We start from the raw sequence: 13,730 nt of genomic DNA, 5'->3' as shown, positions 1-13,730 counted from the left end.
GCTGTTTTCATTGTTCTCAAAACAGTTTCCTTGATCCCACTTTTGAAGGTGCTGATATGGGAGCTCAGGAATATGGGTTTTATCTTTAATGAAGTTTTCTAGTCATCAAGTCCAGCACTGGTCTTTGGTCCAGCATTTAGGAACCACTGTTTCCATCATTCATGGACATCAGTGGGCTGCTACATCCTGCCACTTAAATCCTGAAATGAAAGTGTAAATGAAATCCCTGGTATTTTTCATTATGATTTTATTTTTCACAGTGACCGCTTTCTTTGCTGTCAGTATAAATAGATCCCATCTGTAACTCTTACAATTACATTTGTTTCTTTCCCATCAGTCATCAGTTTAGTCCCTAAAAATATAATAGTGATTCCTAAAGTTTATGAAGATGTCCATCAGACTTTTATTTTGATCACAAATCTTGGACAGAATGAAAAACAAGAAGGCTGGCCATTTTTTCGTTTCGCTGATTTGCTCTTTCTTATATTCCCCTTGTGTGCCCCATTTATATTATGCACCCCTTAGTTATCCCCCCAGTGCCTGCTCTTCCCGCTGTGGGTAACAAGGGCGAGGAAATTAGAGTATGTCCTGCCCTGAAAGCACTATGTTCTGATATTCTGCAGGGAAGTTCCTTGTTGGCTCCTTTTTTAAAGCTCTGCGGTGTGTCCAAAACATTGCAGGATTTTCAAGCACAACCAACACAGATATCTGGATTTCAGAGAGAAGCCTTGACAGGCCATCTCTTGATATTCTCAGAGTTAAGATGGAGAAGTGAGTATTTGTGGTAGATTGAAAAACTCTTCCCAGGGAATTCTGGATAATGTACCACTGTAATGATGGAGAGTTCTATCTTGGGCCCTGGCCTTTTGAGCATTTTCATCATCAACTTGACAAAGGAGATGGACTTATTAAAGTTGCGAATGGCATATTGCCGGGAGGCCTAGGTCTGAAATTAGATGACAAAATCAGGATCTCCCCAGCTCCTGAGAGGCAGGAATGATGGGTGAAAATTAAATAGGATGTAGTAGAGAAGCAGTAAGCAATGCAGCCAAATGGAAGAGTTGTACAGACTTTGCTTCAAATCACAGTGTCAGTGCTTGCATTCCAAGTAAGCGAGTCTCAGTTTTCCCCTTGTAATAATGGGTATATTGGTAGGTTATACGGTTTTCCTATGGGATATGACATAAAATCACAGTGAGGAACATAATGACTTCTCAGTAGTATTGGCTCTTTTTATAGTTGTCTCATTTTTAGGTTAAAATAGAATTTCTGCTTTAATGTGGATCTGACTTAACAGTCACATGAAAAAGACGGGAGGATCTGTTTTGCCTACAGAATTCCATAATGCTTTTCTTCTCAACCTTATTTTCTCTTATCACCTAAGGAGCCTTTTTAGATATTTTCTCCTGATCACCACCCAGCCCTTGAAATTTTAATATCATAGATAGACTGTCCTTTCTGATTACGTACTCTGTATATGTCTGTGCTTTAAAGATGAAAATAGTAATGTATTTTGCCCCAAAGAACAAACTTTCACCCTGCTGGGGCAGTGACCCCTGTTAGAGTGATGCCATAATGTATTAAGAACTCAGGACTTCCAGAGTCCCTCAAGAATGTTCGTAGGTCAAGATCTCAGAGGTATGTGTCCAAAATTAAAAAAAAAAAAATTTGTTATTAATTACAGAAGCACTACATGTATTCGCAAAATAGATAGCTTTCTAGATCATATTAGCATCTTTTTTTTTTTCATGTTTAAGTAATTTATTTGATGTTCGCTGCTTGTGTGTTCATTTCAACCCTCCACAGGTGTTAACGTACTGGCATCTTTTGACTCCCGCCCCAGAGGTAACCACCATTTACAGTTTAGCAAGCTTCTTCGTAATCTTTGTGGTTTTTTTGTAACTGGTTTTAATTTTATTTAAGTTTTTTCTTTACAATATATGATGTAATTCCGTAGTATTTGCTCTGCAGCTAGCTTTTTCCCATTGAATGCTATCAGATACTCCTTCCTCCATTTTAAGTTTCTGTGGATCTTTTAAATTTAACTTTTAAATAGGTAATGTGTAAATATAGTTCAAAGTTCAAAGGGCATAAGGGAGTAAGTAGTGAAAAATCTCCTGTTGTTATTTCCTTTTCATTTACTAGTGTTATGCTTTCTTAAATATGCTTCCAGAAGTATTTTATGTACATACAGTAAATATATGTATGTCATCATTTATTTTCTCATCTTTGTAAACACAAATGGTAGCATATTATAATGTACGTTAGGTTTTTCACTAAAAAATATAACTTGGAAGTTTTACCATTTCAGCTTTAAGAGGTTTCTTTTTCTTTCTTTCTTTCTTTTCCCCCAAGTTCCACACTATTCCAATGCATTGATTTGTCATAGTTTAGTTAACTAGCCCTTTGGTGATGGATATTTATCTCGTTTCTCATTTTGGTTACAACTGCTGTTGCTGCCATGACTAACCTTAACCTTGCGTGAATGCAAGTATATCTGTAGAGTTAACACCATGCTCAAAGGAGTGCACATTTGTAATTTTAATATTACTACCAAATTTTCTTCCATAAAGACTGTTTCAGTTTCTCAGTAGTGTAAATGAAGGTGCTTATTTGAATACATTTTTGTTAACAGTGTATAATCAAACATCTTCGTGTTTACAAATTTTGTAGGTGAAAGAATGCATCTATATAATTTTAATTTGTGTTTCTCCTTATTAGTATGGCACAGCAACTTTTCCTGTGTCAAGGGGCCATTTTGTTTCGTTTTCTTTTGAACTGTTTGTTTATATCTGTTGACCATTTTTATGTGGGGTTTTGGGTTTATCAATTTCTAGAATCTCTTGGTATACTAAAGAACTTTCCTTTCTGTGGTATGAATTGCAAATGTTTTTGCAGATCATTTGTCTTTTGATGTTTCTTATGGTGTGTTCTACAATCAGAAAATTCAATATTTAATGTATTTGATTTTATCAGTCTTTCTGATGTTGAGGTTTTACATGATATGAAAAAATGCTTTCCCTACTTCAGATTTCCCCACAAGTGCTTCTTGCGCTTCTACTTATTTATTTTAAATATTTAAATATTGGAACTATTGGGAATATATCCGAGAGAAGGATTATCTACTTTTGAACCGTTAGATGTGGAAGTAGTTAGCAAGTCCTTACTGTTGGATATTTACATTATTGCCAGTTCTTTCATACTGTAAACAAAAGGCCAGATGGTAAATATTTTAGGTTTTTTTTTTTTTTTTTTTGGTTTCTTTTACAACTGTTTAACTCTGGAGTTACAGCACGGAAACAATCATAGGTAATACATACTTGAATGCGTGTGTCTGTGTTCCAGTAAAACTTCATTTACAAAAACACATGGTGGGCTGTGGGCAACCCACATGCTATAGTTGGCAAACTCTTGTTTTATAGCCTGGGTTAGTCCCGTAGGTCTGGAATTGACTCAGTGGTCTGTCACTTACTATGCGAAGGCAAGTTTCCTAGCTTCTGAGCCTCAATTTCTTTATCTGAGAAATGGAGAAACTAGTATATACTTGACACGAGTTGTTGAAAGGATCGAAGAAGATAAAATATAAGCAGCTTTCATCACAATGCCGGGCACATTGTTGAATATCCTTCAAATGGATGATGCCTTCCTTATTGATGTCACTTTATGGCTGTACACTATTAAATGTCACTTAGTCGTTTATCGTAGGCTGGGACTAGGGTGTCAAAAAACTCAGCAATCAAGAGGAATTATATTTTAGTGCAATATTTGTGATTGCTGGTTTTTCCTTTTGCCTCAGACTCCAGGATGACTTTGCACGGGACTGTTAACTGAATATCGTTTAAGTTTTTATATTTTGCTCATCATAGGTTTTTGTGTTTACATTAAACCTTAAAATACTTCACTATTATTTATTTTGATGACTGAGTTTTTGGTGAGTGCCTCACCTTAATCCTAGCCCTTTTGAGCAGATATTTATTTATTGAGGACCTTCTGTGTACCGCGTGAACCAAATAGGCAAGTATCTGACGTCATGGAGTTTATTTTCTCATGGACCAGATACTAGAAAGAGAAATGCACGAGGTCAAGGAAATAGAACCTGGATGAGGGGACTATTTTAAATAGCTAGGTTAGCAGAGACTCCTCTGATTTGATGAAATGAAGGGAGCTAGTGTTCTTTTTATCACTGTCGCTTCTGCTAATTTCTCCAATTTTCTTTATAGATCCCCTTTATTGGAAGTTCTGCACGCTGTAAATTTATTGAAATAGAAAAAAGTATAAGTTAAAGCGAACTATTCACAGAATCCATCATGCTGTTTTGGCTTTACCTCATAAATGTGGCGCTTTATGTCTAGACATTTCCCCAGATAGCATTTAATAGTTAATACCTTTTGGGGCATACATTCCTCCTTTTATAGTTGTCGCAGGAAGGGTGTTAATCATCCTGTCTGTACCCTCTGAAGTGCTTCCCAGTTCCACATACCCGTTCCACCCCAGGCCCCTCAGCTGTTGAGTGAGCGCCTCATAAAACGGTTTTAAATTTCTCGTTCTTTTCCTCTCAGCCCTGAGGTCAGGGGGTTGGTCTGTACCCTCTCATTCCTTGCAAACACCGAACTCCTGAATACTGTCTGGGAATTTTTCCCTTTTTTCTACTTGTGAGTGGGATTTCTCCTGAGTTGACGCAGATTATATTCCACAACCCTTTGTGGGGCGTGGTACTGACAATAGCAATGGTGTGAGAAAGGCCTTCTACTCAAAGACAGGAAGTCCCAGCATTGTCTGAACCAGACTGAACTAGACCCTGTCTGTTTTGTTTCCCTCCTGGAGATGCAACTCTGACCTTTGGGAATGTTGCATCGTCACCTCGGCAAGTCTTCTGTGTGTAGTAACTTGTGTTGTGGCTTTTGCTTCTGAGGCAGAAGACTTCAGTGAGAGGCCACTGTCCCCACTAAGACTTTCAGGGGTTCCTGTCCTGTGACCTCCGTGTTACCAAGGGTGTAAATTTACAGCCAGGGATTTCAGGGCCCGTTCCCTCTCCTCTTGTCTAAATGAGATCTTTAAACCCTTAGCCAAGTCTATCCTCTCCTCTAGGGAAAGAGGAAAGGAAGGAAGGGGACTCAGTAGATGTTATCCTTATATATTCCATCAGTATGCGTTCCTGATTTTTATCTTTGTAATTTGACATTTTTGTCTTAGTGATGCATGTAGAAAGCATTGAATGATTTAACTGTTGGTATTTTCAAACTAACATTCTGATGATCACCTATATTTTTTGGTCACAAATAGCAGAAAGCCTACTCAAGCTGTTTTGAATACAAAGACACTTAAAATTCAGAAGTCTAGAGATAAAATTTGAATTTCAGCATTTGTTTGGTCAGGTCCTACCCCCCCCCCCCCCCCCCCCCCCCCCCGCACACACCTTTTTCCTTGTCAGCTTTGGTCTCCAGCTGATTCCCTCTTGGTTCCAAGTCAGTCCTTTCCCTGCCTCTTCTTCATTCCCATTCAGGGAAGAGGGTAGTTTCTTCCTTCAGCCTCTGAACAAAAGTCTGGAGCCTGCTTTTGAATAGTATCAACCTAACCATTCCCATTGACCAGAGAAATCCCCTGTGCTCTTTGGCTTAGTCCTGGATTAACACCCCTTCCTGAGTCAATCTCCTGTGAAGGAGGATGGGATTAAACAGCCAGATAACGAATCAGGTGCTATTTCTGGAGCCAGGAGCAGGGTCACACCATCCAGAATTTAGGGTTCGGTTGTGGTTCCCAGAAGAAAGTATAGATAATCATGTTTATTGAGCACTATTAGTACGTGCCAAGTGTGGTGGATGTGCTCTGTATATAATAATTTCTTTAATCCTCACCACATCCTTGTGGTTTCTCTCATGGATGTATCCAGTGAGGGTGAATGTTAGCTAGAATATCAACAAAATGTAACATGCCTGTTTGATTCTTCCAGGTGTTACAGGAAGTATTCTTGTAGTATTTAGAACTCTTTGGAATTTTAAAAATGATCTAATATAATCTTATAATTTGTGTGTAAGGAAATTGAATCATTATAAGACTTGACCACTGCCACATTCAACTCCACTTTTTAGAGTTGAAACTGGAATGAAAAGAGCAAATTCGTGACATGGCCGTCACCATGGCCCCTCTGGCACTCTTGACAGACACTGGTAATTGGTCTTGTCTTTATTCATAAGTAATCATACAATCATATGGAGCTAAAGTGTGAGTTAAAGCTTATTTGCCACCCTTGAACTAGAACTTGAGTGGCTAGTCTCCTTACCCAGTGCTCTTTCCACTATGCCATGTGACCTTTTTAGTCCCTGGATGATTGTTTATATTATTTTATGGGGACAGTCAGAATTCTGAAAGAAAAGATCTTTGTCATATGATGAGTGTTGATTGCTTGAAGACGTACTTGACTTGAAGGTTGAAGACTTCAGGCCCAGAACCAACTTACCTACAGTTTATAAGCACTTGAGATGTTTGGCATTGGACGGTAAAAATTGTGACTTTTTTGTTGATTGCTCAGATGCCTTTTTAAAGCAATTTTATGTGGTATTTACAAGAAACAGAAATAAAGTTGGCCCAACTTTAAACAATATTAGTTAGGTTTTGAGTGGATAAACCATCCCAGTCAGTAGTAAAAAGTTTGCTTGCATGTTTGGATGTGGGTGGATTCCGCTTGAAAGATAACAGTTTTTAATCCGAGCTGCGTGCAAACCTGCAGCGTTACAGCCGTTTTCTTGGAAAGACCTTTAGAATCTTCTCGTCTGTGAATTACATTTATGCTCATGGTGCATGCTTTTCTACTGTCATCTCACACACCCATGCAGACATCACTAGTCAGTCAGTCAGTCAGTCAGTCAGTCAGTCAGTCCTTATGAGCCTCTACTCAGCCTAGAGGCCTGTGGCTTAGAACTCCCCGGTAACCATGATTGGCATCTCCATTCTTTGTAATACCCTCACTTTTTAGAACAGTAAAATAGGCTTCAGAGAGACCTTCAGGATAAGGATTAGAATCTGGGACCTGTAATGTAGAGATTCACGCTGTTCCACACTTTACTTGAAATTAATTTTAAACATCTAGTCCTAAAATAGAGGTTCTGGGAAGTTAAACAAATAACACTTGGTATTAAAAAACGAGTAAAGTAGTTCCCATTTCTGGGGTTACTGTCTGATATTATTTCTTATATTGTGGTTAGATATTGATAGTTACCTTAAAACACATCATTGATGTGAAATGGAGGAATGAAGTTTTTATACCTAAAATTTAAAAACAAAAAATTTGCCGAACTATTTTATTATCTGTAAGGTAAATTTATGTTTTCTTAACTGGCTTAAAAATTTGAAAATTCCTGTTAATAATGCTAAACAAATTCATACTTATACATGAATAAAATGAAAACAGTGGAGATCAGCAATATGAGTGCTTTTTAAAAAGCACTTTTTCCGTTTTTCATATGTACAACAATAAACGCACAAAAGGTAACTAGCTACCAGGAGTACAAAATGCAGAAGAATTGTAAGTTAAGTTCCATAATGCTTTTTAATTAAAAAATGGAATAGTTTAAGATGTGTTTTAGATTTCAGAGAAAGAGCATTAATTATAATGTTAGGTTAAAAAATGAATACACTTATTTTTGGATTGTTGCTGTTGGTTAAAAGTAGACACCAAGACGCAGGGTAATCGCGTTGGATCCAGGTAATGTTTTTAATATAAATTCCTCGAGGGAGGCATTAATAAGCATATTTGACTAGAAGCAGCACATAACATGTATATCAGTTTTGTGTTTAATTAGATTTAGACAGAATTCATTATTTTTAATGGCTTTTCATAAGTGAATAGAAACCATTATGTGGATATATTATGGTAAAATAAATTCAAGGTGTATGCTTGCTTTCTGCAAAGAACCTCTTATGTATTTAAAGAAACCATTGTTTGGAATACAAATCATAGACATTTGAAATTCCTTGCTTTTAGACAAAAGTATGATTTATATGCTCTAAAGATAGCACTTTTTTTTTTCTGTGGCTGTGTTGGGTCTTCGTTGCTGTGCGCGGGCTTTCTCTAGTTGCAGCGAGCGGGGGCTACTCTTCGTTGTGGTGCATGGACTTCTCATTGCGGTGGCTTCTCGTTGCGGAGCACCGGCTCTAGGTGCGTGGGCTTCCGTAGTTGTGGCACGCGGGCTCAGTAGTTGTGGTTTGCAGGCTCTAGAGCGCAGGCTCAGTAGTTGTGCTGCAGGGGCTTATTTGGTCCACGGCATGTGGGATCTTCCCAGACCAGGGCTCGAACCCGTGTCCCCTGCATTGGCAGGTGGATTCTTAACCACTGCACCACCAGGAAAGCCCCCCTAAAGAGAGCACTTTTATCTCTTTTTCTCAGGTCAGGTATTAATAGTGAACTATACTGAAGTGAGATGATTTACTTAAACTATAGAAAAGTCTTGTTGCTAACCAATTATATTTGCTCATCTTAGATTTTCAAGTAATATTGCTGGAGGTGGGGGGGCGAGAGATTGAGATGTGTCTCTCAGATTTTTATTTGATTTTCCTTTGAACACAATAACTTAGTTTTGGTTCAGAATTTATGCATGGCAACCAAGTGCTTTGGGTTAAATTGGCCTTAAAGAAACACTGAACATCAAGCGGGATCTCAGACGTGGGCCCAGATTTACAGTATTTGCCATTATTTTCACGTGGGAGATTGTCTACCTTAAACAGGCCAGTTGCAATTAATCTCCAGTTGTGTGATTTATTCACCCTACTGTAGAAATATGTCTTCCTGGTGATAGTCTACTGAATTGTGGCATCTCAAAATGAGAAAAATACAGTGACTTGTTAATGGTCCACCAAGGAGGTGGAAGTGGGTTCTTTTAATGCACAAATGAGCCATAATTTAAGCTAATAATGTTGTTCCCTAACGATAATTTTTTAAGGTGAATTTCTCCAACTTTATAAGGTTGTTATGTAACCTTAAATAATGAACTATCATTCACGAGCTTGCTGTGCTTTCTTTAGGCCACCTCTCTTTTCCTTTGGCATTGCTCTGTACAGATTTCTTTCTTATCAAGAGGATATGAGAACAACCCCAGCATTATCTGTAAATCAGTGTCCATCTCCTTCGTCTGTTAGGCCATACACCTACCCTCAAGTATATAATAGTAAAGCCAGTAAAATCGGGATATTAAAATGTAACCCACTTGGGACTTCCCTGGTGGCGCAGTGGTTAAGACTCCGCACTCCCAATGCAGGGGGCCCGGGTTCAATACCTGGTCCGGGAACTAGATCCCACATGCCGCAACTAAGACCTAGCGCAACCAAAAAAATAAATAAATATTAAAAAATTATATAACCCACTTAACAAAACTTAGATTTTATTTGGCATCTGTGAGTTTCATAAATATGTCTTCCTCTTTCTTCCAGCCTTTATTCAGAACCGGGATAGTACAGAACCCAGTGCATCTCTCACGGAAGCCTCCCTGACAAGGGGATATTTTACACTGAGGTCAAGGAATTCCTTGACCTTGAAATTCCTTCAGCCAGGAATTTCAGATGCATTCACTGAATGCATTAAAAAGAAAATAGTTTTCATTCTAGACTGAAAGAGAATCAGTGCTAGTTCCCTTGGTACTAATATGTTGGCAGTATGTCTCCATCAAGATCTCATTCCTGGGGATTTCCCTGGTGGTCCAGTGGTTAAGAATCCGCCTTCCAATGCAGGGGACGCGGGTTCGATCCCTGTTCGGGGAACTAAGATCCCACATGCCTCGGGACAACTAAGCCCGTGCGCCACAACTAATGAGCCCGTGTGCCACAATGAAAGATCCTGCATGCCTCAATGAAGATACCGCGTGCAACAACTAAGACCCGATGCAGCCAAAAATGAAGAAAATAAATAAATAAATAATAACATAAATCTTAAAAAAAAAAAGGTCTCATTCCTTCCAGACTCTCAACAGGTGAACGGGAAGTTACTCTTGGCAGACAGACTGCCCTGTGGTTTCTACCCCTGAGCCCCACGCCTCCTTTTTCGAGAGGGTAGCCTTGCGTAGTAGGTTGCCATGTCAGAGTTACTGAGCTGGTCAAAATGGGTCCAGTTGCCAAAATGCAAGTATTCTAAGAAAGAGTTGCTAAGAGGGCACTAAAATGCACATGACTTTCTCTTCTTATTTTAGATGGATATTGTCAGACCTGAGAGAGGAAGGCTTCTTGCTGATTGTTTTCCCTCCTTCAAAACTAGGTTTCAGTTAACCACAGTGTTTTTTTAGTGTCATGTTTTTAACTTAAAGGCATTTATTCAAAGTTCTGAAAAACAAAGCTTTCAGTGCTATGAGACTTGTGCAACTGGAAATGATTAATGGTATAATTCTCAGTCCTTTATAAAGTGTCTTAACACTGAAGAGATTTATACAGTGTGGAATGGCAGTGGTGCTTCAGTGTGAGAATAGGTAATCAATACCTGCAAGCTTAGAAAAAGTGTTCTATTTCCACCACTAATGACATAGAGGTTTTTGCAAGGCAAGGGTGTCTGGAGCATGAAGCTCTCCAAAGAAGAATTAATTTAAAATCTGAAGTGGAAGATCAGTTTCAATTAAAATTGCACTTGAACGTATATTGGGTAGAGGTGTGAAAGCAAGCATGTAGTCGGCTTAAATCTTCAGATTGTAGTGAATAAATGAATCTCACTGGTATGAACCCTGATTATATTTTTATAGAGGGCTAAATTATATTTCACCCATGTCTGGCAGGTTATGAGAAATAATATGAATGGCAAGTACTTATCAGAGCTTAAAGAGTATTTTTTTTTAATCAGTAGGATAACTACCAGGTGTCTATGTGTTTTTACAAATGATGGCTTGCATTCTTATTTCTTTGGAGTCATATGTGTTTGGATTGATTTTTACCATGCATTTTTTTCCATTGAGTGCAATTTTGTTGTAGTACTGAGTTTCTGAAAAGCATTACACACACACACACACACACACACACACACACACACACACACACACACATTAAAACCTTAGTTTCCATAATTCAAACATACAGTCCCAATTGTAGCTAGCCAGAATTTACATTATGGTCAGCTATCAAATATGTCAACAAGCACTTTATTCCATTTTTCAGTGGATCCTTTTGGCATCTGTAAGAAAATTTAGAGCAGACAGGATAATTGGAGCCTTCTGTCCCCTTTCCCCTCCTTTTTTTCTTCAAATATATTGATGCAAGATGAAAATAAAGTTTGGCTCAAATATATGCAAATGCACACTCTGTTCCTTTATGACTCATCTCATGCAGTCTTAGGGAATTTGACCAAGAGGTGAAATGACATGAGGGAAAAGCCCTTGACAATTCCAAATTTAGTTGGAGTCCTACAGTAAAGGAAATGGCGATGTTAACTTTTGCTAGAAAGTGTTATGGCACTTATAAGTGATTTTGATAAGTGCCCAGAGGTTTTGCTAAATCTTTGCCAATCAGCGAACATGTTCTTTCTGATAGTCTCTTTTATCTTACTGCATGGGATAAGGATTAGGGAAAATGACCCAGGCATAGAGTGAGGCTGAGCCGTTTGCCAGATAGCAAGCATATGAATCATTTTTAGGGGAGCTTCATCAGTTGCTCTTGCAGCCATGAAGTTTCCATTACTGTGACTGAAAAGATTTTCTGTTATTGCCGCTTTTTTCATGGTACCACTGTTTATATCAGCTGTGAGCTGTGTCAGACTTAGGGGGATGGGGAAATCTGTGACCAGGGAGTGTGTGGTGGAGGTTTGGGCACAGGTGTGGACTTAGTAGGAGGGAGACCTATGTTAAGGTGTCCTTGTGTCTTCCATCATACAGGGCTAGGTATAGAGTGAGGCAGAAAAATATGGGTTCATGGATGGGTTGGTCTCCTAAAGTCACTTTGGCCATTCATCCTCTTTTATTTGATATGTGAAGGAATTTAAAACTAAAAGAACCTAAGAATACAAGTATATGTATATGTTTGTTTATATACACACTAAACTTTATTGATTGGGAAGCCTAAATTTTATCTTCTAAAAATTATACAGTTTACACACACTACTGTATATAAAGTAGATAATCAACAAAGACCTACTGTATAGCACAGGGAACTCTCCTCAATATTCTATAATAACCCATATGGGAAAACAATCTGAAAAAGATACTTATATGTATATGTATAACTGAATCACCTTGCTGTACACCTGAAACTAACGCAACATGGTAAATCAACTATACTCCAATATAAAATAAAAAAATTTTTAAATTATACCGTTTAGACTTATTCTATATCTGATTCTCAAAAAAGAGGTTTATCTTAATCTTTCTAGCAAAAGATGTTTTTTCCAGCTGACTACTTCCGCTTTGTCATGTCAAGAAGGTTAAACGTAGGGCGCAGAAAAATTTCAGAGCTTGTTATCAACTTAGTAGACATCACCCCCAGATATATAATTTCTGAATAGGGCAGAGACACAGTTGTTGCAATGTGTTTTCTCTATCTATGCCTGATTGGTGTCCATTAGGGTTATGTGTTATAGCTACATTCTCTTCCTCTTTTTCTGTAGCATATGTTCCCCAAAAAGTCTTTATTTATATGAATGCTGATTCTAGTCTGAAGGTAACTTTATACCCCCATTTCCTATGAGAGTGAGGGATTGAGAAAGAGAAGTGAGTGCCTTAATATACATGTGTTCAAACTGGCTAAATTGAAAAATCTCACAATTAGCCATAGGAAAACCCTGCCTCATTGCCCACATTATTTGTAATGACTCTCATCCAGTGTTGTGTTACTTTTAATTTTTAATTCTTTTCCTTTTCCAGTTCAAAAATTCCTAGGAACCTAGAAGAAAGTTGTGTTTAGTGTACTGTTCACAATAGCAGAACATACTAAATTGATTAAGGTGTTTTCTTGTGAATAAATGCTCTGTTTATTTTAGGAAAATTATTTTAAAATTTTAAAAAAATGTGAACTCTGACGACCCGTCTGCTCAACTCCCTTAATCTGATTATGGATAATAAAGTTAGCAAATGTTTGATTACAAATCAAGAAGCAAAACTATCTTAAGTAACTTTTTTCTCAGATTTTCTTGCCCTATCAAGTAAATGGCTTGGATTGATAGTCTTCCAATGCACTGACATCTTTAGGGTGGGGACATGTAGGAAATGTTAACCTTGGGAGATGCAGTGCTTGACTTTCGTGTGTCATACTCATTTTATCCCTGACCCTTGAACCATGAGGATTGAAGTCGTGTTTTCTTTTAACAGGTGCCTACGGTCCTGAGCACTGGGTCACGTCTAGTGTCAGCTGTGAGGGCCGTCACCAGTCGCCTATAGACATTTCAGACCAGCATGCACGTGTCGGTGAAGAGTACCAGGACCTGCAACTTGATGGCTTTGACAATGAGTCTTCCAACAAAACCTGGATGAAAAACACAGGGAAAACAGGTAGACTGTGTCTTCTTTACTTGTCTGTGGAATAATATGAAATGTTTCTGGGTCTCTGGTCTTTACCTTAACCACGAGTTGCTCCTTTAGTAGTGTATGTTGCTACAGAGAACGTATAGCTGAATGAGAGCTTTGGAATTGGCCCTTGGTTTGAGAACTGACCACTTGCTTTACTAACTGTGTGATTTGGGACAAACTACCTAATCACTTTGTGCTTTAAAATTTTTTTTAAATATGATAGGATAAAAATTTAAAAATATACATATAGATAACAAAATTGTATCA

The 13,730-nt window shown here is 38.1% G+C and overlaps 1 protein-coding gene across 6 annotated transcripts in view; it reads left to right on the top strand.

Annotated features, from left to right (window-relative positions):
* The window catches only part of PTPRG (protein tyrosine phosphatase receptor type G), a 718,755-nt gene that overhangs the window by 397,933 nt on the left and 307,092 nt on the right, over positions 1-13,730 (top strand). For all 6 annotated transcript variants that reach the window (XM_082344647.1, XM_082344649.1, XM_082344646.1 and 3 more), the window contains exon 3: positions 13,266-13,445. In XM_082344647.1, the coding sequence (XP_082200773.1) occupies positions 13,266-13,445 (180 nt within the window). The remainder of the gene's footprint in view (positions 1-13,265; positions 13,446-13,730) is intronic.

Source organism: Balaenoptera borealis (assembly GCF_965194805.1).
Source record: "Balaenoptera borealis genome assembly, chromosome: 12".
NCBI lineage: Eukaryota > Metazoa > Chordata > Mammalia > Artiodactyla > Balaenopteridae > Balaenoptera > Balaenoptera borealis.
This window is presented reverse-complemented; position numbering and strand designations above follow the sequence as displayed.